General features: G+C 39.4%; 5 protein-coding genes and 1 non-coding gene across 6 annotated transcripts; 1 reads left to right on the forward strand and 5 right to left on the reverse strand.

Moving 5' to 3' along the window:
- Positions 1-4,891: 4,891 nt before the first annotated feature.
- PADG_07283 (uncharacterized protein) lies at positions 4,892-7,383 on the reverse strand (the record flags this gene model as incomplete). Its single annotated transcript, XM_010764502.1, has 4 exons — positions 4,892-5,128; positions 5,266-6,873; positions 6,975-7,041; positions 7,121-7,383. The coding sequence occupies 4 exons, from the start codon at positions 7,381-7,383 to the stop codon at positions 4,892-4,894; spliced, it is 2,175 nt and encodes a 724-aa protein (XP_010762804.1).
- Positions 7,384-8,067: 684 nt separating this feature from the next.
- PADG_12273 lies at positions 8,068-8,179 on the reverse strand. Its single transcript has one exon. It is a non-coding gene; the product is annotated as a tRNA-Met (tRNA).
- A 113-nt stretch (positions 8,180-8,292) lies between these two features.
- Positions 8,293-9,393, reverse strand: PADG_07284 (ubiquitin-protein ligase peroxin 10; the record flags this gene model as incomplete). The annotated part of the gene is made up of 1 exon (XM_010764503.1): positions 8,293-9,393. The coding sequence occupies one exon, from the start codon at positions 9,391-9,393 to the stop codon at positions 8,293-8,295; it is 1,101 nt and encodes a 366-aa protein (XP_010762805.1).
- An 803-nt stretch (positions 9,394-10,196) lies between these two features.
- Positions 10,197-11,197, reverse strand: PADG_07285 (uncharacterized protein; the record flags this gene model as incomplete). The annotated part of the gene is made up of 2 exons (XM_010764356.1): positions 10,197-10,886; positions 10,970-11,197. The coding sequence occupies 2 exons, from the start codon at positions 11,195-11,197 to the stop codon at positions 10,197-10,199; spliced, it is 918 nt and encodes a 305-aa protein (XP_010762658.1).
- Positions 11,198-15,478: 4,281 nt separating this feature from the next.
- PADG_07287 (uncharacterized protein) lies at positions 15,479-16,593 on the reverse strand (the record flags this gene model as incomplete). The annotated part of the gene is made up of 4 exons (XM_010764357.1): positions 15,479-15,615; positions 15,691-16,343; positions 16,413-16,508; positions 16,565-16,593. The coding sequence occupies 4 exons, from the start codon at positions 16,591-16,593 to the stop codon at positions 15,479-15,481; spliced, it is 915 nt and encodes a 304-aa protein (XP_010762659.1).
- Positions 16,594-22,496: 5,903 nt separating this feature from the next.
- PADG_07288 (uncharacterized protein) lies at positions 22,497-25,031 on the forward strand (the record flags this gene model as incomplete). The annotated part of the gene is made up of 3 exons (XM_010764504.1): positions 22,497-22,544; positions 22,644-23,100; positions 23,167-25,031. The coding sequence occupies 3 exons, from the start codon at positions 22,497-22,499 to the stop codon at positions 25,029-25,031; spliced, it is 2,370 nt and encodes a 789-aa protein (XP_010762806.1).
- Between the last annotated feature and the right edge of the window lie 204 nt (positions 25,032-25,235).

Genomic DNA, 25,235 nt, shown 5'->3' on the forward strand with positions numbered 1-25,235 from the left:
GCTGAAGACTGGCTGGGTTTTGCGGGAAAGGACTGGAATGGAATCCTACAGGCTCAGGCCAACAGTCCAACAACACGGCAGGGCGGGAGATTAGAGGATTGAAGGTGAAGATGGAGATGAAAATAGCGAAGGAGGAGGTTGGAGGTTGGAGGTTTGGAGGTTTGGAGGTTGGCCTGGGCAAAGAACAATGGAGGAGGAAGAAGCAGGAAAGAACACAACAAGGGTATGCCGGCTGAGAAGGGGAAGGTGGGACGAAGGAAGAGGAAGCGTTGTACGGTATGGTCACGGCCTTTACGGCTGTTATGTTACAGTTCAATAAGTTATGATACATACAATATTCAACCGCCTTGCAACACACGCCAAGGTCCAGCGCCAAACGAGGTGTCAAGTGCTAAATACACTAGTATGTGCAGTACAAGGGGCAGGTTTCTCCTCCATCCATGGCCGAGTTGGTTGGAATTAGTCCGCTGGTGACCTGCTTCGTAACAATAGAACACCCCGAATACCCACCCACCGACCGCCCAGAGAATTGGTCTCTTCCTTACAAGTCCCCCATCTCGTGTAAGAAATAAAATAAAGGGGGAGGAGAGGTAACTATAACGGGCGCAATTACCCATGGCTTATTAGGATGACATTATTAGTTTCTTGGGTATCAAATTATTAATCCACTCCCAGCCTTGGAGGTAATACTGCACTGCAGTCTGCCTGCGTTTGTGTGCCCCTTTAGAAATACGTCCCGAAATTTCTCGAGAAAGATAGAAGAATTTGCCCGTTGGATACCTTTCTGCCTAGGTAAGCTCAGGCAAACGTGGCATCCATTGTTCCCAGCGTATCAACATCGATAAATAGAGGACGCAGTGTCCCGAAAATAGAAGAAACTTCCCAAAGTCGGGCTTTAGAGATAAACGGAAAAAAGGTTGAAATGGTTCTTGCACCCATGTTTATCCCGCTGACGAATCGGCAGCTTGACTGCAGAGTGGAACCCAATCCCGCCAGAGGGGAAAACGAAAAACGGAAGAAATTGGGAGAAATTGGGAGAATTTAATCAGAAATTTATATCTCCACAGGAGGAGATATTAGAGAACAAGTCCACCTTGCATGTCATCCTCATCATCCCAGTTCAACAGCCCAGAACAAGAGGCGAAAACCCACGAGTCATAGACAAGCCATTCCCTTCCAAAAATAATTGTTCCGTTCGCCTAGGGTTAAACTCCTCCAAGCCATTCCCTACAAAAATCCCAAATTTACCAGCCTTTCGTTTCCACCCCCTCTTCACTTGTGGAGCCCAGTGCAATCGTGATGCTTCTAGAAGGCTTGGAAGGAAACTTGAACCCTGTATAGCTTAAACTTTTTGTACAGAGTTTTCCAGCTTCTGCGTCTGGGTCCAGTGTTTGGGAGGAACTAGTTGAGGTTCTTAGCAAACGCCGCCAAACCGTGGCTGTGAGAAATGATACCTCTCACAGTGCGTGCTGTCCTCTCATTGGCATAGCATGAAGAACTCTCCAGTTATGAAAGTATTAGTTATTAATGGTCTCCGAAATTAATACATTATGTGCAGATGCCACCAGATCTTTGCTTCCCCCGTTTCGCCATCAAAGAGTTGAAAAATTTGCCTCAAACTCTTCATGTCAAGATCTGCAACATTTGAAGACAGCAAAAATACAGCTAACATTGAAGCCAATTAATACTCAAGGGCTCACATCAGGTGACCTCAAACTCGTACCTGGAAGAACCCATCCATGGGTTTTCCCTTGCTCGAGCCTCTGCATCAACCTTAACCTAATCTCACCCTGTAAGTTATGATTTCATAATCCGAAAGTATCCAAAATCTACAACCGTACTTAACTTTGGAAAAGGCGAAAGCCAATCGATTAAAAGAAAGTTCTAAAAACGAAAGGATTTGTCGATTTAGCAGCTCGGCGCGGTTCCTGTCAAAATCCTTAAAAAAGCCCCCTTTTCACATCCATCAATCTACTTAGGTATCTCCAAATCTTGAGTCAATATCCGGTCTCAGGTTTCAGGTGTCAGACAAAATCTTCACTCTGGGAAATATTTATAACGTCACCGGGTTTCTGTGAGAGAGATGCGACCCTTCATTGCAAGTCGGATTATTCCTATTTTCTTGGAAGCAAGCTCGCACTAAAAACAATCCCACTGTTTACAATTTAATACCTTTACCCCTCTCAGCGGATAGAGCGGCGTCTTGTCACATTTCATGAAGAAGAGGAGTATGATAGAAGTTTTATATAAATAGCTATCTACTTCGCTGTTCAGAAAGTCAGTGATTCATTCTCAATATATCAGAATTACTGAAATACAAATACAAATCTTCATATAGTCACTTGCACTTTGATTTTTAGATATCTCTTCTACTTGTAGATATATATACACTTGTTTGCTTTTTTATCTAGTCAAGTCTACACATTCAGTTTCTCATATAATCAATTTTATATGATGTCACTATTGACATTTCATTTCAGCTCTATTTTATTACAGTTTAAATCATCTAATCTAACTGCTGAAGAACCAGTCAAGTCTTAATAATATGTTTCATCATGAAGAGATTATTAAAATTCTATCTGTTACAAAGATATTATGTACTTATCTAACAAAACTCGATTCTTTAATACAAAGTAAGTATTATATATCTTCAATATTTAAGTATTTTAAAATCAACTTTTTTCAAAAACTTTGAGATTTTTTAATCAATCAGATATTTTAATATGAAAAAAACTCTTTATTATATTATTGTCATATCTTTTCTACTTTATATTTATGATGAAAAATTAAAAATCTATAATCTTATAAAAGTAAAATATTTACTATATATTTTATATTTTATCAAATTCTTAAGTAGAATTCTATCTTAATTAAATCTAATTTAATATTTATAAGATTTAAGTTTTATTTACTATTAATCTTCTTAACAATTACTTTGTGACTAGATAAATAGTTATAGAGAAGAACTTAAAATATATAAATATAACTTTAATATAAGAGAAATTTAAAAAAAAAAATTTGAATTAAAATGAAAATTGTAACAGACTAATTACTGAAAACAGCTAATAACTAATATGTATAAAAATAGAAAAGAAATTATTAAAGAAGAAAAAATTGATAGATCATATAGAGAATTAAGCTCTATTTTATAGAAAGTGAAAATTCAGTATAAGAATTATTGACTGTATAATAGAGACTTATACAGAGAGATCATATAGATAGAGACATATACAGATAGAGATCATATTGATAGAAGTATATATAGATAGAGGTTATATGAATAGAAACATATACAGATAGAAGTTACACAGATAAAGGCAGAGGTATCACTTCAGTGATACTGACTCAATGGCATTATTTCAACAGTGTCTTAATAGCGCAAAGGCTAGCCTAAGTATCATGAGAGTTAGAGCATAGTCTTTTATAAAAATTATTACAATCATAACTTTATAGTAGTAATAGTTTAATATTTTTATTAAAAATAATAAAACTTTTTTAAACTTTAGTATAATATTTAAAGAAATAAAAGAGAACTATTAACTAATAAATCAATTAAATATTATCTTTCTAAGATATTTTTAAAAGCAAGAGTTATAATTAGTTAATTGATATTAAAGTTTATATATAAACTGAGTTAAACTAATTAATATACTTATTTATATGTTTTTGTAAAAAATTATCAATGAAACTGATTTATTTTTACTATAATTATATAAATATAATATAAGTAGAAAATAATACTATATATTGATAGTTTATTAACATATTAAATTATTATAATTATTAATGAATTAAAATTTATTTTATTTATTATATGTTATATTAATTTTAAATAATATTTTAATTTAATAAGTAAGTAAATATTTTTTTATTATATTTTACAATATTTATAATTTTTTCTATTATCATATTATAATCAAAATAATAATATAAATTCAAATTAATTTATTATATCTTTTAAAATTAAATTATACTGAAAATTTTAATTTTTTTTATTATATTTTGAATTTTTTTTTTATCAATCTCTAATCAGTTATATTTAAAATTTGTTATAAAATTCAATATTAAGTTTTTTTGATTAATCAATTCTTGAAGCAGTTTATTTAGCTCTATGAAAGGCATTTAGTTGATCTTAAGTTAGCTTATAAGTGTATCAATTATACAAACCTATCAGTTAGTGGGTAGTTGTGTACACAGGTAAATCACATCCGTGACGTTCTAAGCAGTGTATATTCTACCTATACAATCAGTGGCCACAGAAGAAACCATCAATTAGGGAAGAAATCAGAACATATGGAAGGAAGATTTTAATTTAATAAATATATGCCCCTAATTTACGTTCCATTACTCGCATGCATAAAGAAAGAACCCACCCACATCTTTCTAATATCAATTTCATATTATCCTTCCAAGCTTACCGAAGCCTCACAACTTCAAAGTATTCTTTCTGAACCAGAGAAAGAACGTATCAGCTATTGGTATTTAGCAAACCCCTTGTGCTGCATTGTAGGAGGTATATGAATAATATCCACCAACCCCTCCATCCCTCGGTATTTGCCACGCCTAGTTTAGCCGCGAAAAAGAGAGAAGGGAATGAAGCATGCACAGTGAACAAAATGTACTAACTATTCAAGAGAAACGCAAGAGTAGAAAGTGGAAAAAGGAAGCGTAATAGAAAATAATAGAAGACGTATGATAATAAGTGATAAAGAGCAAATGAGTGATGTCATAACCGTGGGAACAAGTGGAAAGACCGGAAAAGGATCGAAAAATAGCTTAGAAAGTTAATTTAACCGCCATACTTCAGTTGCTTAGTGATTGACAAAACCCAGGGCCTTTTTATTCTTTTCTTTTCTTTTTCTTTTCAGCAAAAAGGGACCTTGAACCGGAACTATATGTGGTTCACTAGACCCCGCCGGTCACTCGTGCTCTTATCACCGTCATGTCCATCTTTAGTGTCGCTATCATTGTGCATCATCTTCTCCATGAAAGTGATATAGTCATACTTGGGCACATCGCGATCCCCTAAGAGATCCGGCCCGTTATGCTGCGGCATGGTTTGGAGGAGGTTATCAATAAGCTCCTCGGGGATGAGGGAGTGTCTAAGGTCCAATTCAGTGACGTATGGCTGCAGGAGTTGAGATAAGCAGTTAGCGACTGCGCAAAAATAAAAGCAAAGAAAACTGAGAAAAAGGAAAGGGGAAGACAAGTGTAACAATCCCTTCTGCTACTGGCTCCATTTAAACAAATAAGGAAAATACACACCTTCCCATCAGCCACCTCTTTGAAACTCTGGAAAACCTGTTCTGCCGTATTCTGGTCCTCCGTCACACTGACCATGAAGCGAATGAACTGCTCAAAACTGACTCCTGCATTTCGCTCAACCCTCGCCGGTCCACAAGTTGCCAAAAAAACCTCGTGCATCTCATCCTCGTCATAGACCAATCCCAAACTCGCCAATGCGGCAGAAAACTCAATCTCGTGCAGCGTATTGGACGAATCCCGATCAAAGTGTCGGAAAACAGATTCAAACTCTTCAAGCTGGATAGGGGTGAGGTTGGTCATGTTTCTTGCCACCGTCTGGTTTTCCAAGAAGGCTAGCTTTTTGCTGACGCTTGACTTGACTAATCCGAGCTCGTAGGCAAGCTCATCATACGTATATGTAGTGAAGTCATTCTCTTCAATGTTAGCTTCTATACAACGCTCCTCCAATTCGGCAATGGTTTCCAGGAAAGCATCCAATGGAGGGAGGTTATTGTTCAGGCGCTGGGCATGGGATAGCTGGTCCTCAACATCTCCTTCGAGTCCTGAGATGGCGAGTGATAATGTATTAAGTGTCAATGCGAAATCGTTTGCCTTGTCAGCAAACGAGCGACGCAGGGCATTCTTAATATCGCGTATGGTTTCATTTATGAGCTGGCTGCGATCGCGCTCATTTTGCGTTAGAGTAACCCATTCCTGATCCAAAACATCAAGTCTCAGCTCCGGAGGTGGCTCATAGGCCCGGAGACGGTACGTGCTAAGTTTCGTCTTAATGTTGCCGAGTAGAGCTGCAAGATCAGATTTCTCCGCAACCCATTTCCTTTTCTGGTTCCTCTTATACGCACCGAACTTGGCTGCCTGCTCCTTGGCATCTGCGTATGTCCCTTCGAATGATGCCTCACGCCACTCAGCGCGTTGAGCTCTGATAGCCTGAAGAAGTTCTTTCATCCTGCGTTCGAAAGAATTCTGCATCTCCCATGCTCCCTGCATATTAATCACAAATTTCTCCACCCGTCGACCGGCATTTTCTACTCTCTCAAGCTGCGAAAACGCATGGAACCAGTATGCGATATATGTCATAAGTGATCGTTCATCTGGTTTCGCAACGTCGCAGACATCCTCCACATCAAGCAAATCCGGAATACCGATATGGCTCGACGCAATATCAAAGGCCATCTGCATATTTCCCTTGTGATCGTTCTTATCCAGCGAATCGTAATCTATCAGATCAGGTCGATGGATATCCAGCAGCGCACAGAAGGCCAGGCCATCGTTCCAGCTCGCGGAGAAATCTCTGACGTCCACCCCGGGATAACAAGCCGTCTTTCGTTGACACCACAATAACAGTCCCTCCTTAGCTGTCATCCCTTCCTCGCTAATATCGCTAATCGTAAACCGCAGAATAAGCGTCCATATCAGTCCCAGAATAATCTTTCTGTTGCCATCAACTATATCCTCAGCACCGATGTTTGTCATCTGGATCCCCCGCCCCTTAACGTAGTCAAGACTCTTGTTGGCATTTTCGAACTTCTGAACTCGCAATTTGGGCTTCGAGGCATATCGACCGAGTGATTCATTCCCCAGGATCTCAAGGATGTGAATGAGAATAACCTATGGCCCCGATCGTGAAAACCAGAATGAGTATAAACAAATTTACTTTTCAGGGGTTCAAAAGAGAAGGAAGAACCAGAAAAAAAGACTTGCAAACGAACCCCATCAGAAAGATCTTTGACCAAGTCGTCAATTGCCAGATTCCGAACTTGCAATTTGTTATTAAGCCTGCAGCACAATAATTATTAGCCGTCTCCGAAAAATATATGTTGCTCCAAAAAGGGATAAACAGCAAGCCCGCACCAACCATTTTGTAAAAGTCTTCTGCTGGACCGTAATCCATTGTTTCTCCTCGGTCAACAACATCCCTAGGTTCGGGCTTTCAATGTCACTGCCAATGCCAATGCCTGTCCTGGTGCGAGAGTGGTAGAAGCTTGAATCGGAATGCAAAGCACTATACAGACTTGTAGATCCTTTGAGAGAGTGATTATTGTAGTGGTGATTGTAACAGGGGTGCGTATGTGCTGATGAGATATTGTAGATAAGCTGGGCACGATGTGAAATTGGCATATGTAAAGACAAGCCTCCGAGGTGGGTGGTGTGATTTATTTTGGTAGTGGTCCTGGGCTCTGGAGCTGTTTGTTTAGGGTTGTTTATTTAGTCAACACAAATCGTGGTCGTGGCCTGTGGTTACGCTCTCATCAGGGAGTTCCAAAGTGTTAATAACTGAAGAGACATTGAAGTACATCGAGTATACTGCGGTCACATACAAAAAAAAAAATTAATAAAAAAAATTAAAAAATAAATAAAAATAAAAAACCGAGGGTGGAGGTGCAGTCACAGATACAAAGTTTCTGATTGAACTTGGCAACTTAAGCTTGGAAGAAGGATGTGTCAACAACAATTGTATCAACGATTGGCAAAAAGTTTAAATAGGGAGACGTGATGATAGTGGGGCATTTAAATATCACTTTCTAAGATATTTAACCAGTAACCTACGCAGCAATAAAATATACTGCATATCATATCATGTAGGTTTTTTCTGCCATTTTATACTCCGCACATTCATTGATTAATATACTGCTGAACCCCCGCTGTGAAACACGTCACAACGTCTGCCACAATGAACCAGTAACCGCACGGCATACAGGTATTCAAGAAATCAACGAGACTGTGTCCAAACAACAAACAATAATAGAAAAAAAAAAAGAAAAGGAAAAGCACTGGACTGGCATGTTCTACAAGTTACATTCCTGCCCCCGGCCAGGATCGAACTGGCGACCTTGAGATCACTCAGACAGTTATTGCTACCTGATCATATTGTTGAATATGAGACTCACGTGATAACCAACTACACCACAGAGGCTTCTGGCGATGGGAAGGTTGTATCCAGCGGGTGCATGATGCATCTCCAGAAAAATTCATTTGTTTCTCTTGGCTGGATCCCGCATCACTAGATAAACATCCATTCTCCCCATCTCACCCCCTCAAGGGCAAGATCTTCGATCCCAGCGCTTCCTGCCGACAAAGTGGACACTCTGGTTTCTCCCGCACCCAGTCCCGTATGCACGTCCAGCAGAACACATGCCCGCACGTTACTATGCTTGGATCTTTATAGGGGTCCAAACACAACGTGCATTTTCGCTGCTGGCCGGGTGGAACCCACGCGAGGGCTGCGTTATTTGAGCTGGCTACATCATAGCGGGCCTCCCCCGCAGGCAGAGACTGGATGGATGGTGGTGGTGTGTATATGGATTTCAGAGAAGGTTTATCATTGGAGGTTTGAGACTGTTGCTGGTCTGTTGCGGTTTCAGTGGTGAAAGAGGAAATAGTGTCCTTGACATAAAGTACTCCCTGCACAGTGATTTGAAGAACGAGCAAGACGCCTAGTACCTCATAGCCGATTCTAGCTTCATTATCTTCAATTCGCTTGGTAAAGACATATCGGAGGCCCCAAATACGTTTGGATATGTGGTAATAGGCTCCAGAGAAGTAAAAGGCGGTGAGGTTTAGAGCAAAGATCAGGGAGAGAGAGGTGAGAGAATCGAGGTGATCAAGGAAATAGTTTTGGAAGCGCAGAGTTAGACTTGGTGTGGAGGGTGCCCCTTGTTTGGAGGATGCCAGTGCAGCTTTTGCCTGAAGCCGTATAATGTTGTGTTGGAGTTTTATCCGTAGCTTCTGACGGAGTGCTGGGAGAAGGTGTTGCAGTGCCCAGGGAATTAGAATGCTGCTGAGAATATATCCAACCCGTCGGGCCAATGATGGTAGTTGTAATGAGTCATCTTCCAGTTGTACAACATCACAGTATTCTTCGCCCAGAGTTCGGTTTCCTACAAGGGTTGTAAGGGAAAGGTATAGGAGATCGGTAAGATTCTTGATGGCATCTGTATGGGAGTGAGCAAATCTCGCACCGCGGATAGCACGAATTATCGTGTGGGCTTGGGCAGAAAGGGTCGCAGAAATGTAGGCATCCTTCTCGTGGCTCCGTATAATATCCGGAGATGTGGCCCAAGGGAAGAAGTGCGGGACGGGGGCAGCGGACAGCTTTGGGTTTGTAGCTGGGGGCAGATCAGAGGCCATCTCTCTCTTAACGGGTAGTATATATTTGGTACGAGAAAGGCGTGTATCACTTTTGCGTAGTGGGCCTTAGTATTTTAATTTGCGACTCAATGATATCGGAACTGACGTGTCATGGTCTCATTTCCATATATATTCAATAAAACAGACGGCACCAACAAGTTTGAATATCCAATAAAGTTGTCTCTGAATGTTTTTTGAACGTTGATTTGGACCTCGGCTTGAGCTCCAGTCACGTGAATCCACGTGCTTTGGATTATTGCTGCACGTGATCTAGATAGCCGCTATTTCGTAGCAAGGCCTCCCTCCTCCCCAATGGAAGATCAATGCATGAACGAACGAACGCGATATTCGTCATCTGAGGATAACATTGTTGTATGTAACTCACCCCTACTTATCAATGCTTAATATGATGCCCCTCTGCTTCTCTACAAGTATTCCTTTTATCTCACTGTCTTAAGCCGTGCTCTAAAATATATAGTAGCGATACAATCTACATACACCTAAAACCAATCAAAACTAATATTCAACAATTTGGGCTTCGAGTAATCTTACAGATAGACCACCTATAAATTCATGAGGAGAGGGTGATAGCAGAAAGCAGAAAACAAAAACAATGTGCAGAAATAAAAAGGAAGGAAACAGATATCTCAACTTAATATGCGCCTGGAGGAAATTTTTCCAATGAAACCCGCATCCTCCTATTGCTATAAAATGAAAATGAAAATTTACCCCTTCACTTTGAATCCATATATTTTGACCTTTCCCTTGACAGCCATCACCACTCATCCCACATGCAACCCAGCCTACTCAATCATGTCAATGTCATTATCCATAGCCGGGGGAGCAGGTTCAGCGGCAACAGCACCAGTTACGTTGCCATTGGCATTATTCGGCTGTGCACTAGTGGCCTTCCAGTAATCATCCATCTCCTGATCCAATTCCTCATGCGTCTTTCTAGGCCTTCTATTCTCTCCCTGTCGCCCTAAGCCCCCCGCCGGACTACCGTTTCGCTCCTGACTATCCCTGAACTCTCCAGGCCTACGAGAACCCCTACTCCGTCCACCATCACCCCTCCGCCTTGGCGATCGCTGGCCCGGAATATAGCGATCAATGTGTTCTGGTGGAGGCTTCGACACGTCGCTTCTGCGGGTTCGTCCACCACGGCCTGTGGTACCATCAAGTTCTTCGCTCTCTTCGGGACTGACACTACGGATATCTCTGGCGCGTGGTTTCTCGGTCCGGTCAAATAGGCTACCCTTTGGCTTTTCAGCGAAATCAAACGGATTACGTCCAGTTGGTCTTTCTGAGGAGCCGGAGGACATCAATGTGAGGGTGATCGGTTGACCTTTAGCGTTCGCGCCGTCGAATTCACGGATGGCGGTTTGAGCATCGACTAATCGCTTATATGTTACGAATGCAACACCCTCTGAACGACCAGCACGATCGTATAGGAGTGAAAGTGCACTGATAGGTCCGATTCGGGTAAAAAGATCCTTTAATTTAAAAAAAAAAATAACACTCGGTAAGTGGGGTTTTTCTTCTAGGGGTCGGAAGACGATTCAAATAATATTAATACCTCGAGATCATCCTCTGTTAAATCGTAGTGGAGATTAGTGACTCGGATTTTGGCGCCAGTCTGGAATCTAAATGATGATAAGTTTAGCGAATCTGCCACGGGGTTTTGGCACGATGAATTGACGTGGGAGCGTACTGTTCGCGCTCGGGAGAATACCGATCGAGGCGAGGGGCTCTGCTGCCCCGGATGGAAGGACGAGCTGGAGGATGCGTGAGGAATCAATGCCATGTATATGATAATTGAATAAACGCACTGTCTCTATCATCTTCAAATTTATCGTGGACCCAGTCGCTATATCAAAATTTAGCAACGCTACCGAGAGGAACGCAAGGGATGAAAAATGAAAAAAAAAATTCATACAGATCCAGATTTGCGCGTTCTGTCCGAAAAGGCTGTTGTTCAAGAAGAAGAGGGGAGGTCAGCTGAAGGTCAAATAGATGTTGCTAGTACCCGATGGCTTTGGGAAGAGGGCGAGCAAGCCGTGAGCCCGTCTAAGGGCCACTGGCCCTGGTTTGCCATTACGGTACGGCTATGGATGCGAGAGGAGGAGGAGGAGGACCTAAACTCAAAGCTCGTTAATAATCCGTTATTCTTGTAGGTATTGGAGGGGACAAACTGTTTACCTTCTTGACACCTTCTCGTGGCGCATTTTCCCGTCGAAGCCGGTAGCGCTGTCGTCCACGGTTTGACAATTTCTATAAATAGTGGTGATAGTCAGCTATGAGGACCGGCATCGTCCATATCTCACACGCATTGATTCTATGTTAAGTGCGCCAGTTTGAATAAACTCGTCCAGAATGACTTACGGTACGCTCTCCTATGATCTCATCCAAGGTTCGGTCCATAACTGAGGAAATAAGCGGGGGCAAGGGGGAACGGGGAAGGGCCTGCAAAACAGGAACCGGTATTCCCGTAAGGGACTTCACAGAAGGCTGATGATTTGATCTGTATAAAATGTTATATAGTGGACCTGAGTGGTTTTGAGATGAGCTGATCAGGATGACTTGAAGGGACGGCGATGTTGCAGATTGGCATAAAGCAAACAATCCATCAAGGCGGTCATGTACGGCAGAAAGTGCAGCTGATGATCAGCAACCGAGCGCTTGTGAACTCTACCGGTCATGAACTTCATAATAGAGTATGTGCAATCAATGAAAAGCTTGAGGAGATGCGAAGGAAAGGAAGAAGAATTCAACGCGTAGAAATTTAAATTTTCTGATTTCTCCTAGCCTGTCACCTCAGTTATTAACTAACTAGATGACTGCTACGAGGCATTCTTAATTTCTGTCAGATTTCCCACCTCGGTTGTCCCATCACAGCACTTGCTCTCATGTACGTCTAGAACTCGAGTTTCAATATTCACACGAGAATCTCCCGATTAGGTCCGGAATCAGGAGTAAATTGTATCTGCTACAGCCCGTATTTATTCCGTCTGTGTTGCTCTACCGGCCCCGATTTCCCATTACACCGCGGACACGTTTCCAGGAAGTAAGAACATCTGTCAAAGAGGTCTCTCACAGCCTTGCGTTGCCGTAACTAGGTCCCGATAGAATTTCGTTATAAATCCTTAAAAGTACTGTAACGACGCGTTCGGAGTTTTGGCACAGAATTACATTCTTATTTGAAACCTTTCGTCGACGCAAAATTCTCCTACGGCAAGTATTTGCGGAGGATGTTAACCCTTCAGGACCAAATATACATGCTGCAAACTCATGCAGATTTTGCTTGATTTCGAAAAGCAATTCGGGCAACGATTCAGCCGCTAAATCTGATGCCTGGTTGTCAACGGCTCCTTCTTCCATCAAGGGATGTGGATAAGATTTTCTGATTTTGATATAGGAATTGCTTCCATCGTTAAGCGTCGTGGCATTGCAACATAACTTGCCATCCCATCTCACAGAGCTTTTCGGGATAGTGATATCTTGCTAAAGTGCGTAATGTGCAAAATGTGCAAAAATGCGCAATGAGCTCTTCGAGAACGATGGAACAGTCCAGGTTTCTATGGAGAGAGTTCGGTGGTTAGCAACTTATGTTTTGATAGTGTCTAATATGCTGGAATACCGTATCAAGTCCTCTACATTGCAGCAAAGGTCAAGACATTCCAAATCAAATTCCACAAAGGCAGTATCATCGAGGCTCTCGCCAATGCCGACGGTATCACGGTTTCGGTTGAACAGGACAGTCGCGTCAGGCCCCGTGTTGAAAGGTATTTCACGCAAGCCTTTCTGATACTGAACAAACTTCTTGAGAGTCGATTTGTGGCATAGCACAGCACGCCAAACATCGAAAGGCTTTTGTATTGAGATTCGTGGAAACGAAAGGTTCCTCCAGACCGTCAAATGACTCCACCAACTCCGGAACCGCAGCTTCCCAGATAAGCTCTTATTTGGTCGTGGAATTGATATTAAGCGTTTTGAGATTCATCCGTCTTTTGGAGTCAAGAGCACGCCACAAAACTCGATCCCAGCCCTGACAAAGGGATAAATTCAACGGATAAAGCAGAGCATAGTCAAAATTCCTATTCCACAGGCCTGAGGGAAATCCCGGCCAAAGAAAACATTCGCAATGCAGGAAAGGCTTTTTACAAACACCAGGAGGGATTCCTAGGTACTTTTCTGGGAAGGAATTGTTTGCGTCCTGAACGAAATCTTCGGCCCTCAATTTCGGGTATATAGTCAAGCAAATCCAGGTCAAGCCCCTGAAGTTGGTGGAGCGATGGCTGAATTGCATTGCCTAGACTCATGAAATCATCATCTGATCTTGGGCACTTCCAGGAAATCTTTTTTTGAGGCGTCTGAATAGCGACAAGTCGATCGGATAGACTCCATATGGGCAAACCAATGAATGATGCGAAGCGAACTGGATTAACCCAATTTTATTTTTGTTAAAGAGTAAAATAGTCAGTTGGACCCAATTTAAACTCTAGCATGCAGTTACCAACTCCAAATTTAAACGTGAAAACTAGGATTAGTCCAGAAGCAATATGTATAAAAGAGGAAGGGTTTATCTCACCTGAGGGTCCGAAGAATATTGTCATTGAGCAATTCTAGCACACGAATCAAGGTATTGTTGAACTCTTTTTCCTCAAAAAAAAATCGACGGTACAGTGGGAACCGTTACCAGAAGATTCATACACACCATAGCCATCTCCAATCCGAAAACAGCAACCCCAATAATCAAAATCAAATTTTTTAAGCAGTCGTATGACCATGTTATGGAAGTGCGGGCAGCGATTTCTGATGTTCACTGGGAAAGTAGGTGTACGTCGTAGAGTTCTGGTATATTGGAGATCGGTTTTCCGCTGGAGAGCCACAAGTACTGACATTGCCCAATCCACGTTGAAAGCCAGGTATTCGTATAGGAGTAGAACAGCAATGTTGTACACATCCATCAAAACTTCGCAAAAGTTTCTTCTAGGCGCATGTACCTGACGGCTAATCCCAACAGACTGGCTATTTGAAAACAACTGTCTCACAATTCAGAGCAAAACAGCCAGTGAGCTTGAATATTTCAACCACTAGTTTGTAGCTAACTGGAATATAGTTCTCGAAATCGAGACAACGAAGAGTAAAATCTCAGAGAAGATTACGCTCTAAGCGCCTCCCTAGGAGAACTGTTCTTAACCTCAGTAAGAGAAAACAAGTTCTGCAAAGCACCGCGCAAGGTCACCAGGATTTATGGCAAGGACATTAAAAGAAGAAAAAAGTATCAGGTTAAAGGTAAATGTTGTTCCTATGGGGACATTGTGTTTGCTAGATGGAAAGGTGGAAATAAAGTGAGAACAATAAGGGGTAAGTTGTGGTTGGCAAGGAAACCTGAGTGAATGACAGTGGAAGAGCTAGGGTTGAATTGAAACTCCATCAAAATCGAAGACCAGGATTTAATAACACAAAGAGAGAGATCATTGGGCTGATGCCTGATGTGATGTGCTATTCACTTCATTCCCTCATGGGGGGGTTGGTGGGGATGGGATTATCAACAAGGCACCTTTATGAATATTGAGCGCAATGAAGCGCGGATGGAGGAACACCTGGCTATCCAGCTAGGCATGTAGCTAGCTAGGGAAACTTCATAAGTTATCTCTAGTGCTACGAGAAATAGAAAAAAGACATAGCCTAGCAAACAAAATGCCTTCTGAAAAGGGGGAATTGAAGTGACCTCGGGATGGGGAAAGTAGAATGAACAGATAGAAATGAATGGTATGGATATACCAGATTTATGACAAAAACAAAACGGAAATATCCCTCCAGATACATACATATAAGCATATGTACGAGTTTTATAAAATCGCATGCTCTCCTTTTGGACGATTTTTCATCCACAGGTCTTTTCCATAACAAACAAAATAAAAAATAATAAAAAATAATATAAATAAATAAATAAAATAAAATAAAATAAAAATATCACTGTATTACTCTCTTTTCTTCATGGGAAAACCAGGAGATGGCCAAAACTAGACACAACCGATTTTCGTAGTCTTCGTATTTTGAGTTTATTATTCTTTGAGTTTTATCTCCATAGTCCATACGGTTCTCTGCAAGCCTTCCATAGCTTAATGGTACCGTCTTCGCTGCCCGTTCCATACACCTTCCCATCCGGAGAGTAACTTACAGACCATATCGGTCCATGGTGACCTTTCTGAACTTCTATAATCGAGAAAAACAAAAGTCGATTAGCAAATTCTCTACCTCTATGAGTTGGGAGGGACATAATGGACATACCAAGCTCCTCATCCGATTCTAAGTCGTACACTCGTGCCCACGTGTCTCCCATAGAACCCGTCACAAATCTCCCAGACTTGTTATTGACAGCAACACTCGCAACCTCGTAATCAAAGTCCACTTTCTTCAACAAGCAACCAGGCTGAGCCCCGTTAAAAAAATAGACAGACTTTCCCGCAGCAACACTCAAGATTCCCGGCCCGGCCGACTCCGTGGCCAGCGCGTTGAGCTCGCAGCTCCCAATCGTACCATCAACGGTATGCTCAACGAAGGGAAGGCGCGAGCGCAGATCCCACCATCTGATTTTTCGATCTTCACAGGCTGTCGTGATGATATTGTAATCTTGGTTCCAAATGATCGACTTGATAGTGCCACCGTGGATGCCAGGGCCAATTTCAAAGCTTGTCGTGGGCGTCGTTGCCGCTGATCTGCTATTCACCCCATCAACTCCATTAGAGCCGTGGGGTGGCGATATGGGAGGCGAAGAGCTACTGGACCCGCTTTGCGAGAGATCAAAGATACGAAGTTTCTTCTCCATTCCGCCAGTTGCGAGAATCTGGGGGTTAGCTTGAATAGGGAAGGCGACGGCACGGACGATATGTCCATGCTGGAGAGTGTGTAAGCACTCCCCCGTGTGGGTGTCCCAAACTTTGCTATGAGGAAGATTAGAGCGAGTTCCTAGCCAAAGGGCAGAAAATGATGCGAAACCAGGTAAAACGCACGCAGAGAAATCAGCCGCTGCAGTTGCTGCTATTGTAGCGTCTGATGAAAGGCGAGCCTGCCACACTGCGCCCTTGTGGCCCATGAAAGTACCAATCCTGTTTGCCCCATCAGTAATTTTAAGCTAGACTCCGCAGTCCGAAATTAGACTGACCAGTCCCCAGTGACTCCGTCGCGGAGCATCGGATTATTATCTGGAAAAGAGAGCTCAGTTTAACCGGTTTTTTATATTTCCTGAAATTTGAATGAAAACAGAATATAGTGTATAAAAAAATAAAAATAAAAATAAAAAAATACCAAATACCTTTACATGCTGAAATCAGGTAGTATTGATCGTCCTCCACCAGCGAAGAAAAACTTAGGTGCGTCACAGGGCGAGAATGTCCATGGCAAGTCAAGGGGACAACCTTAGAAGATTCTATAGGTCATTTGCACCATTAGATCCTGATACTAGTAGTTGCTGAGTTCCTTTGAAAACCCAAGGAGAGGTGATCTTTTTTTCTGTTTTACTTTTTTTTTTTCAAGGTTGAAATTGAATTGCGACAAGAGAAACCCGGACACGGAGATATGCTTACCAGAAGCCATTTATATAGCCGGCAAAATAAGGAGGTTGTAGAGCAAAAATAATAGTGAGAAGGGAAATAGGTTACAGTATAAGTGAAAAAAGGGGACCAGATTTAGAATTCTGCAGGGGGTAAGCTAGAGAATGCTCTGTATCTGAAACTGTCTTGGGAAAAGAGAAAAAGATGGAGTGACGTCTTGCGACAGATAAAAAACTATATCGCTGAGATTTCCTTTTTATGACAAACTGAGGGAAGAAAAATCATCAGATTCGTTACGGCGTTCCAGTCGTAAAAATGGCGGTGGTAATAAGGCGGAGAAAACTAGAAGAAAGGAGGGGAGTGGTGGAGTGCGGGAGTGCGGGAAGAGAAAGACGTTAAAAGAAAGGGAAAAAGAAGAAGGGTAAGAAGAGTAAGAACTGGTAAAGAAAGGATAAAGGGGGGAGGGGAGTGTATCTGGGTCTACTGAATCCGAGCTGGTGTTGTTTTACACCGATGGAGCAAGTGAAGTTTTTGTAGTCCTGCGACAAACAAGCATTTTGCAGGATCTGATATTAAGTTCTAACTAATCAACCACTGCAGTCGGCCACTCTCAACCAACGCCTGGCTGCCCGGTCACCCGGGGGCCAGCCTGGGAGCCACCGGGACCACATAAGGGCCACCTGGGCCACGGGCGGGCATCGCAGCTTGGCCGCGTTTGGGTCTAGCGGGATACGCTAGGGCCAGAAGCAGTAAGGCGCCATGTCTCGTGACTTCAACACCACAACCCTTGGCGCAGATTCGCCTCATAAAAGTCATCAATAGGCATGATGATTAATTATTTATGGGTGCTACTCTGTAATATATATATATATATATATATATATATTGTATCAAACATCACACATGCACAAAGGAAGCACGGTGGGAGAGGGCTGGCCAGAGAGAGGGGGTGTGTCCTGACCTCTATTTCCCCGTTGGAATTACTGAGGCTCGATCTCATGCCCTCAAATCAGGGTTCTTCTGCTGGAACGAAGAGTCCCTTATTTCACTATTCGTATTGCACCTCGATGAATAATCCCGGGTCTTTGGCTGCTGGGACTGTAAATGTACATACATTATTACAGGAATCGACGTCGGTCCTGCAGGCGCGGTACATCCATTGACCTCTCCAGTTTTCGTCGGATTCTGGTTGTTTACATATCACCTTAGTTAATGCATGGACTGGCCTCTTAATGTTAATGAGGCACGAACTGACGGGTTTCTAGACTCCCAGCCACTTCATTTACACTTTTATCATTATATACCTACTACATTTGTGTATTATATATATAGTATAATCATTCACATCGATAATCCGTATATAAATGTATTCTTATTCTGATTCTGATATAACCTTAAAGCCTAGAGTTAATCATCACTTTTACTAAAACAAAGAGAGTTAGACAACTAATTAATATAATTCATAAATAAGATAAATATTCAGTTAAATCAAATTGTAAATTTTTAAATAAAATATTTCTTAGATTGTAATCTGAATTATATATATTTAATAATAATTAAATATATTTTATTATTTAAATATATTATAAAAAAATTTATCAAGTATAAATTTTAAAATAAAATAATTATATTTTAATAATTAAATAAATATTTTAGTAATTAACTATATATATTTTAAATAAATAATTTCTAAAATTATTACTTTTATTTATTTTTAAATAAGTAAATTATTAAAAAATATTATTAATAATTATAAAATTATTTTAAAATTTTAAAATTTTAAAGTTACTATTTATATTATAAAATAAATATATAAAAATTTTAAATTTTAAATTATTAATTTTAAATATATTTATTATATAATTATATTATATAATTAAAAATTATAAAAAATAATAATTTTATAAATTATTTATATAAAATATATGTAATTAATTACTAAAATATTTATTTAATTATTAAAATATTTAATTATAAAGTTTTATTTTTAAATAATATATTATTTATATAAATTATAATAAAAAATTAAAAATTAAAAATTAAATAAAAATAAAAATTAATAAATAATAAAAAATATATAAAAATAATAATTAAACTTTAATATTTATTAATAATATAATTTTTTAAATTTAAATTATATTTTTTATAAAATTAATTAAATTTAATATTTAAAAAGTATATTTAAATAATTAATAAAAATATTAATTTTTAACTTTAATTTTATTTTATATTTTAATATATTAATTATTTTAAAAGTTTAATTTATTTATATAATTTTAATTTTTTTTATTAATTTTTAATTTTTATATTTAAACTTAAATAAATTAATTTTTAATTATTATATATTTTATAAAGTTAAAAAAATAATTTTAAAATTTTAAAATAATTAATAATAAAATTAATATTTTATTAATATTTTTTAAAACTTTATTTTAAATTAAATTATTTAATATTTTAAATAAATAAATAATTTTATTATTATATTAATTAATTTTTTAATTTTTTTTAATTTTTTAATAATTTTTTTAAAATATTATAAAATAAAATATAATTTAAATAAAAATAATTATAAATTATAATATAATTATAAATATTTTTATAAAAACTTATATTAATTATTTAATATATTATTAAATATATTAAAAAAATTATTAACTTTTATTTAATTTTATTTTGAAAATATATAATTAATCTTCAATTTCATATAAAGTTTCTTCACTCATTAAGGCATTATTATCACTTATATTATCTAATAAATTGTGTTTAATATGTTAGAGAATTTCTCAGCCACTTGAGATCATATGCATCTATGTATTTATTAGTAGCTAGCTAGCTTGCTTAGAGTCACATAATGTAACAAGGTTGATAATAGTCCTCTAAGATAATAAGATATCAAATTTGTCATTTGATATTGATTTATTTTCTTTGTGATTCAATATAGTTGTTGGTAAGAATCTGTGTCATAAGTATAGAACCTTGTCAAGAGAGCCTTCTGTTGGAGCCTAGGCTTTCTATTATGGACTAGCGCACTGCACAATAGTATATAGCATCTCTGAGATAGACTATCAATACAACCACTTCAGACATTCAACAGATTATGGCTCAGATAGCTTGTTTTTCTTTTTAAAGACTTTTTTACACTACTTCTGCACTTTATTTCTTCTTCCTCTTCTTTAATCTGAGGTATAAAATATTTTGCAGAGACTGCATCACTGAATTGCAGCAAAAATCTGATGAAAAATAACTGTTTTAAAAGCTTTGATCACAGAAAACAGATTGAATCAAAAAAAGATAAACAAATGTCTTCAAGAATATAAACTGCAGAATTATTGAATACTTCTGAAAGCAACAACATGAATAGAGATGAACATGAATATGATATATCTACTTCTAAACCTAGAGAAGAAACTGATTAAAAAAATAAAATAAATATAAAAATGAAAGTAATATGAATATGATGTGAATAATGATGAAATACATGAAAAGACAGAACAGACAGATAGAAAAACTTATATAAAAACTAGAAGAAAATTTAAATTTTTTGTTAAATATTACTAAAAATTTTATCAAAAATAAAGTTAATAAATTTCACAAAAATACAAAGATTAAATTGAAAGAATAATATGCAGTCATTCTCACTGAAGTCAATTATTTAAAATGAAAGAACTCTATTTAAGCAGATGCTCATTTAATTCAGATAAAAAATATTCTCAACAAATAACAAACAGCATTTTTTATCACAGTTTCTTTGAAAATTGAGTTCTGAAATAAGAAAAATAAACTTCTTTATACAAGAATCTTTCAATCTTTAAATGTAATTATATATGATTCTCTAGAATCACTGAATGAAGATTTCTATCTAATAGTAATTATATAAAAGAATTTTACTCAGTGCTACACTATATATTATACAGAAGAACATCTTCAAATCATTAAGAAATTAATAGACTTACAGCTTAAAAATAATAATTTTCACATTAATTTTACAATTTTTCAAGATCTAAAGACAAAACTTGTATCTCTAGATGAAAATTGAGCTGAAAGTATCTATAATAATTTATTTATACTAGAACTAAGAGATTGATAATAGAACTTTGTTAAAATAAAGTTGAATAATTTCTATATCATTAAACAGAGCTCTATTCAGAATCTAAATCTTTATGAATTGATGAATCAATTGACTACTCATACCACTATCATTATAACTCATCTCAATTCATCTACTATGAATATCATTACTAAATGATTTGATAGATGTCAATGTTACTATTATGAGATTATAGAGTATATAATCAAATATTACTAATTCAAGAACTCAAATCTCACAAGCATTGAATGACAAAAGCATAATAAGAATCACATTAAGATATTGAAAAATAGAAATAGAAATAAGACTAAAAATAGAAATAAGAGTAAAGATAGAAATATAGAGTATCTACTTGCAAGTCAGTCAAGTTAAACAATCTTTACAATAATTTCTTCAAATATTGAAGAACTTTTGAGAAGTCAACCAGGTTATGAGTGAAATAAGAAAAGGATTTGATGAATACAGCAATTGGAGGACAAGATAGATTGACTGAGAAGATGAATATGAATGATTTGAGCAGGACAGTAGCTAGTCCAAGGAGGTGTTGGAGCCTAGGCTTCCTATTATGGACTAGCGCACCGCACAATAGTATATAGCATCCCTGAGATAGGCTACCAATACAACCACTTCAGAACGTCCAACAACTCCTTGGCACGCTGCCGTGACAATTCCCACTTCTTACCTATAGATAGATCATCACTGGAGAAGGCCACGAGAATCACACTGCCAATGACGCCTAGAAGGCTCCTCTACCCCCGCCTATCAGGTAGAGCGGCATCTCATCACATTCCATGAAGAGGGGGGGCCTGATAGAAACTTTAAGTTACTGGAATACGCATACAAATTCTCTATACAACCACTTGTACCCCTGATTCCTTAACTAGCCAGCCCACCCATTCGGCTTCCCTTATAACCACCCTACGTGACGTTGCTGTTGACATTCCGTCTCGGTGCCGCCTCGTTATAATCTGCTATCTTGTATCTAACTCTCAGCTGTTTGCTCTTAAATAGGAAGTATTCCTTCCATAGGTCAGGTGTTCTACCTGAACTGAGATTTACCTTAGATTCAATACATCACAAAAACCGCTATGCATGTGTAAGCAATACATGAAGGTGCTGTTAGCAATGTTATTGGCAGCATTTTCCAAACAGAGGGCTTCATGACCTCATGTAGGATTACGATGTTGTTATGACATGAACTAGGGCTAGCCGAAATCTAAACTATGTATAAGAGACACGTGATTAGTGTAGACGCAGTTATCGTTGCATGGCTGAGTAAGCATTATAAACTGCGGGTCACCGCTTTGGTGTGTGTTGTCGGACAAACTGTACTTTCATCCTTTCAATAATTCCAACTACAATTACGACCTGCCGCGGAAGAAGCTGGAAGATCTGCGATCGAGAAAGTTCCTCAAATTCAATACCAGTTGCTCCAGGAACTTTGACATACAGTCTGGATGCCAGATTTCAAAATCTCGGCCGCTTTAGAGGGCCACACCGATGATGTAAATGTTCACCAAGTAAATGGAATATAGTTACCAATTCCATTGAATCACCCCAATGCCTACGAAGAAGATTTTCAGAGACTAATATTGTGTGTACAGGTTCGCGCTGTGGCTTTTCCGAACTCCAGAGCTGTATTGTCTGCTTCCCGAGATGCGACAGTTCGTGTTTGGAAGCTCACCTCTACTACTTCGACTCCAGTCTATGACTATACAATATCCTCCCACGGCTCCGCTTTCATAAACTCCCTGGCTTATTATCCTCCAACCTCAGATTACCCTGAAGGCCTGATATTTTCTGGTGGCCAAGATACCATTATCGAGGCCCGTCAGCCTGGGAAACCGGCCGATGCAAATGCAGATGCAATGCTTCTTGGTCACACACAAAACGTATGCTCGATAGACGTCTGTCCTGAAGGCCAGTGGGTGGTGAGTGGAAGCTGGGATGCCTCAGCAAAGCTCTGGCGAATTGGGAAGTGGGAATGCGAAGTCACTCTCCAAGGCCACCAAGGTAGCGTCTGGGCAGTGTTGTTTTACGACAAATCTACAATAGTAACAGGTAAGGGATTCCAGGAGAGTTGTAATTTTTGAAGTATTTGATGGATAAGCGCTGACTATTCCTCAGGATGTGCTGACCAAATGATCCGCATTTATAACCTAACTGGAAAACTATTGCGAAGCTTTAAAGCTGGTGATGTCGTCCGTGCTCTCTGCAAACTTCCTCCAAACCATCCGTCAGGTGGGCAGATAGCGTCTGCGAGTAATGATGGCGTAATACGATTCTGGACGCTTGAAGGTCGACAAGTTTCGGAACTCTGTGGTCATGAAAGTTTCATCTATTCATTAGCCACCCTACCTACGGGAGAAATAGTTAGCTCCGGTGAGGATCGGACCGTGAGAATATGGAGTGGTGATCGCTGCATACAAACCATTACGCATCCCGCGATATCTGTCTGGAGCGTTGCAGCATGTCAGGAAAATGGTGATATTGTTAGCGGGGCAAGTGATGGGATAGCTCGAATTTTCAGCAGAGTTAAGGAGCGCCAGGCTGATGAAGCAGTGGCTGCGAAATTTGAAAATTCCGTAAGGGAATCGTCTATCCCGCAGCAACAGGTTGGATCTATCAACAAAGAGAAACTTCCTGGTCCAGATTTCTTGAAGCAGAAACTTGGGACCAAGGAAGGTCAAGTTCAAATGATTCGTCAAGAAGATGGAAATGTTACCGCCCATTTTTGGTCAACTGCCACGAGCGAATGGATATCCGTTGGTACTGTGGTTGATTCGGCGGCAAGTAGCGGTAAAACAGTGGAACATCTTGGGCAAGACTATGATTATGTTTTCGATGTCGACATTGAAGATGGGAAACCGCCCCTGAAACTTCCGTATAACCTGTCTCAAAATCCATATGAAGCTGCTACAAAATTTATACAAGACAATGAGCTACCCATGGGGTATCTGGACCAAGTTGCTAATTTCATAACCACAAATACACAGGGGGCTTTCAAAGGTCCTGCGGCACAAAGTCAAGGTCCTCCGCCTCCTGGCACTGATCCATGGGGCGAAGAAAAGAGATATCGACCAGGGGATGGACCTTCCAATAACTCCCCATCTTTTCCAACATCTCGTCCAAAGGTTCTACCCCAAACTTCATATCTATCTATCAAAACCGCAAACATCAAGACAATAAAAAAAAAAGTCCAAGAACTGAACTCCCAACTCGTCAGTGCTGGATCGAAGGACATTTCGCTAAGCCCATCTGAATTAGACACAGTCATGGCTCTTTGTGATGAGTTAGATCAGACATCGCCGTTAAAGGAATCACCGCAGGTCGAATTTGGACTTCCACTAGTTGCCAAAATAGCAACCGCATGGCCCGCTGCTAATCGTCTTCCTGGTCTTGATCTGCTTCGTCTACTCGCTGCTGCAACCCCCGTAACAGCATCCACGGACTATGGTAGTGATAACTTGATTTCCATACTCATAAAAAGTGGTGTATTCGAGTCCCCGCTGAACCTGAATAATGCCATGTTAACAGTGCGGACTTTTGCGAATTTATTCAACACTGAGTCTGGGCGAAATCTGGCAATTAGCAACCTCAGCGACATAATGGTGAAGGTTGCGTCTGTAGCGGCGAGTGGTGGGGGGACGCCAAATTGCAACTTAACCATCGCCATCGCTACCCTATTCATTAACTTTTCCGTCTTTATAACAGTCGACGGAAGAGCTTCAAGTCCCGAATCCTCAGAAAAGGCTCTCTCGCTGCTCGATGAATCGACTAAACTTCTGTCGAGGGAGAAGAATTCTGAAGCTATATACCGCACTCTTGTTGCGATAGGTACTTTGGTTACCGGCCTGGGCGAAGAAGTGAAAACTGCCGCGAGGGATATATACGATATAAATAAATTGCTATCGAAAGTATCCAGTGCGGGAATTGGAAGGGAACCGAGAGTTAAGAGCGTTATTGATGAGATTAGAAGTGCGCTTGGATAAACGAAAGAAGCATAAATGCTGTTCCCTTTTCAGATCTTATCGTCATATTAGACAAGCGTGCATTGTATCTTTCTGTGTTTTGTTTTATGAGGAACACTGCCATACCACACTGATGTTCCTGTTGCTAGAAACGGGTATTAAAAGAGATACGATATCTTTCCAACTTTACTTCAATTAGTATGCAACCTCTCTGGTGTATGCTCT

This window comes from Paracoccidioides brasiliensis (assembly GCF_000150735.1).
Source record: "Paracoccidioides brasiliensis Pb18 unplaced genomic scaffold supercont2.11, whole genome shotgun sequence".
Classification (NCBI taxonomy): domain Eukaryota; kingdom Fungi; phylum Ascomycota; class Eurotiomycetes; order Onygenales; family Ajellomycetaceae; genus Paracoccidioides; species Paracoccidioides brasiliensis.